This window comes from Arachis duranensis, chromosome 5, assembly GCF_000817695.3.
Source record: "Arachis duranensis cultivar V14167 chromosome 5, aradu.V14167.gnm2.J7QH, whole genome shotgun sequence".
Classification (NCBI taxonomy): domain Eukaryota; kingdom Viridiplantae; phylum Streptophyta; class Magnoliopsida; order Fabales; family Fabaceae; genus Arachis; species Arachis duranensis.
The window spans coordinates 6714864-6718245 of record NC_029776.3 but is presented as its reverse complement, the minus strand read 5'-3'; the positions used below and the strand labels follow the sequence as shown (position 1 = coordinate 6718245).

Sequence of the window (3382 nt, the reverse complement as noted above, 5' to 3'; positions counted from 1 at the left end):
AAATAAAAGGCCTAGTCCAAAGGATTAAGCCTAGCTAAGTACCGACCTTCACATAAGAAGTCGGTATCAACCACGACTTACTCTAAAGAAGTCGGGCATGAGATTAGCTGGCAGATAAATACTCATTCAAATGAGTAACCGCCCCTAAAATCTCTCTAACCGCTTCATAAAGCCATATCTTAACCTCCCTAAGATAATGGGACGGTTAACACCCTAAAGATACGGCACTACTCCAACGGTGGTTATTGGTTCACCACTATAAATACACTGACACCCCTCAGGTATCTCTAAGCCCAATACTCTCTAGACCTGCTCACACCCTTGCTAACTTAGGCATCGGAGTGTCTTTGCAGGTACCACCCCCCATTCACCCACGTATTCAAGTCGAAAGGAGGCTCCAGCGTGCAAACCAACTCGGAGCTCACCATCCGTGGACGATTGGGCCAACCTACGCCATCTATTCTATTAATCTCCGGTTACCCACCGTAACAATAGTATATACTTATTTCATATTTATGCCACACTTTCAAGATGTCAAAACTCTTACAAATATAATATTCCATATAAATACTATATACTGAGAAATGTTAATTTTATCTCTCCTTTTGCGTGTTTAAAATGCACATTTTATTCGGTATTAATAAAAAAAAGAGAAATATCATATAATTAATATTTTTTGTTTTTGTCTTACATTTAGATTAATATCAATTAAGCCTATTTCTTTTACTAGAAGGGTTGGTCGTCATTTTGTATTATTTTAAGAGTTTAATTTTTATGTATTAACAATGTAAAATGTTTTTATACAGTTGTATGATTATAATTATTTTTTTTAAATAATTATTTATGCCATCAATGTAAAAAGTAGTTATTTCTGTTAATGCATGTGATATTATATGATTGAATGCACGTATAATACGATTTTACATTAAAAATATATCAAAATTAAATTATTCTTTTAAAAGATAAATTTATTGTTTTTTTCCTTATATATAATTTAAGATTCCAGAAATGAAAGTTTAAATTCAAGATGTGATAGAAGTTATATAAATAACGTTTTTGTGTTATAACCCTAGTTGGTAGTTGCAACAAAAAGCAATGCCTTATATCACGTATATGTTTGCAATTGCACGAAAACGGTGGTGAAAAAAATCCGTTGTAAAATGTTGTTTATACATGCAGTTGCACTCAACACAGCGGAATTGCTTCTAGCTCCGCAATGAAGATTATTTGATTGGTAATCAAGAAGATTCAAGACTCAGGAGCCATTTTCAACATCGATCAAAAATAAAGTGGTGCCATTATCAACCGTCTACATCAGAATTTATTATTAAAAAATATTATTTATACACTAAAACTAGTCACTAAATCAGTTATCAATATATTTATGTATAAATATATTTATTATTTAATTTATTTTTAATGTATATTTATATTTCAACATGTATTTTAAAATGGTAGCTAATTTTAATAGCTAATATATAATTATCTTTCTGAAATATAGTTTAGGAAATCGAGATAGCATCTAAGCAGAAAAGCGAAGCAGGACAAATAACAAATCTATTATAGCAGCACAGTTATATAGTAACTTAAAATTGAAATTATATGAGGAACTACCTTAAGTGATGGAAGCAACGTACCCTTACTAGGTTAAAATTGGAGAACTAATAGAGATGTTCGAAGAGTTATTAATTATATGTTCTTAACTAGAGAAGAGTAGTAACATTTAGCATTCATCATATCAAGTTTTTGTAACTCGAAATTAAAATACAGCGTTATCAATGACAACCTAACAGGTATGATGATAAAGATAAAGAGTGAATGATACAAGAAGACACAATTTCTTGCTACCTACTGAATTACTACTATAAGATAAACTAAATGTATACTATCTATAATCTAAAATTTAAAAGGAAATAAAAAATCTCACCTACTCCCAGAAATACAATGTAGAAGGAAGAAGAATCTATAGAAAAAAAAAACTAGTAGTACATGATTAAGAAACATTCATGATTGAAGATTGAAGCTTTATTACTGATAAGATTACAGATACTAAGCAGGTAACCAAGCTGAAGCAAAGATAACATTATGGCCTTTCCAAGTGAGAAGAAGATTGTCATCTTCCTTCTTAACACCCCAACCAGCAGCATGTTCATCCAGCATCCCCTTCACCTCAGAAATCGATTCCTCACTGAATCCAATCCCATGGAAGCTCGCATTCCTCATCCTTTGCTCCCACTTGCTCTTGGGCTCAACCCTCTCCACCCTCTCAGCCCCTTCATGCGCTATCACGTTCTCAATCTTCCAACATATGTCAGCTTCATACCACTGCCTTTGCTTGCTGCCTCGAGGAAGGAACGTGTCCACCGTGTCGTACGGTATCCACAGATAATTGAACGCAGACCTTAGCCTACACACCAAGTTATTTGATATCAAATCCACGTCCTCATCTACCAAAATCATAATTGTAGGTTCCAAACTCCGAACCGCCTTAAGAAACATTGACCGCAATGACGACGATGAAGATGAAGGAGATGACGAAGAAGAAGAGTAATCATGAACAATAAAAGGGTTTAAATTCGAATCTGTTTCATGATGATGATGAACTAGTGCAGTTTCATCGGGAATGTAATGAAGCATCATGTGACAGTTAATAACCAAAGCTTCGTTTGGACGATGACCTTCTGCAACGGAAACTATATGTTGCACTCTCAGGTGTTCGATCAAAGAGGCGAATCCATCAGCGTAACTCGAAGAAACAACGCTGAATTCCATGACCACGTTCTTCGACCTAGCGAAGTTGACCAACTTCGCGCCTAATTCCTCGTAAGAAAGATCGAGTAATGGAGGGATATTGATGTTACCTTCTCTGAAGGCGGCACCGGGAACCGTGAGCTTGATTACAGGAGGCACCTCGTGGCGGCCAGCGATGGCGTCGATCAGCGTCGGGATCTGCATGCAGTGCGTCAAGCTCAAATCCACGATGTGGATCACCGAGAACCCTTCCGTGGCTTCTAAAATGGCGGCGTTGGCGGCGGTGAACCCGAACCTGTGCCATGGAGTGAGGTCAACGAAGTTTGCCAGCTCGATGACAGAGAATCTGTGCGTTTCGATGGCGAGGCTGTTACGGCTAGCAGCGGCGTCAGCTACAGCGGCGAGCATCTTGCAGCTTCCAGTATTCGCGGCGCGTGCGGTTAGGGCTCTGAGGAAGCTTCCGGCGAGTCGCTGATTGGAATCGCCGTCAGGTGGAGCTATGTTGTTTAGAACCCAGAGAATCTGCTGAGCGAGGGTTACGTCGTTGGTTTCAATAGCGTTGGCGCAGTGAACAAGTAACTGTTCCATGCAAGTGGCGTCACCGAAGGTGGTGGAAGTAGGTAGTGACTTA

The 3382-nt window shown here is 37.9% G+C and overlaps 1 protein-coding gene across 1 annotated transcript in view; it reads right to left on the bottom strand.

The window, feature by feature from the left end:
* Positions 1 to 1832: 1832 nt before the first annotated feature.
* The window catches only part of LOC107487668 (scarecrow-like protein 32), a 2372-nt gene continuing 822 nt past the window's right edge, over positions 1833 to 3382 (bottom strand). The window contains exon 1 of the mRNA XM_016108361.3: positions 1833 to 3382. This exon is cut by the window's right edge and continues 822 nt beyond it. Coding sequence (XP_015963847.1) covers positions 2050 to 3382 — 1333 coding nt within the window. The 3' untranslated portion in view covers positions 1833 to 2049.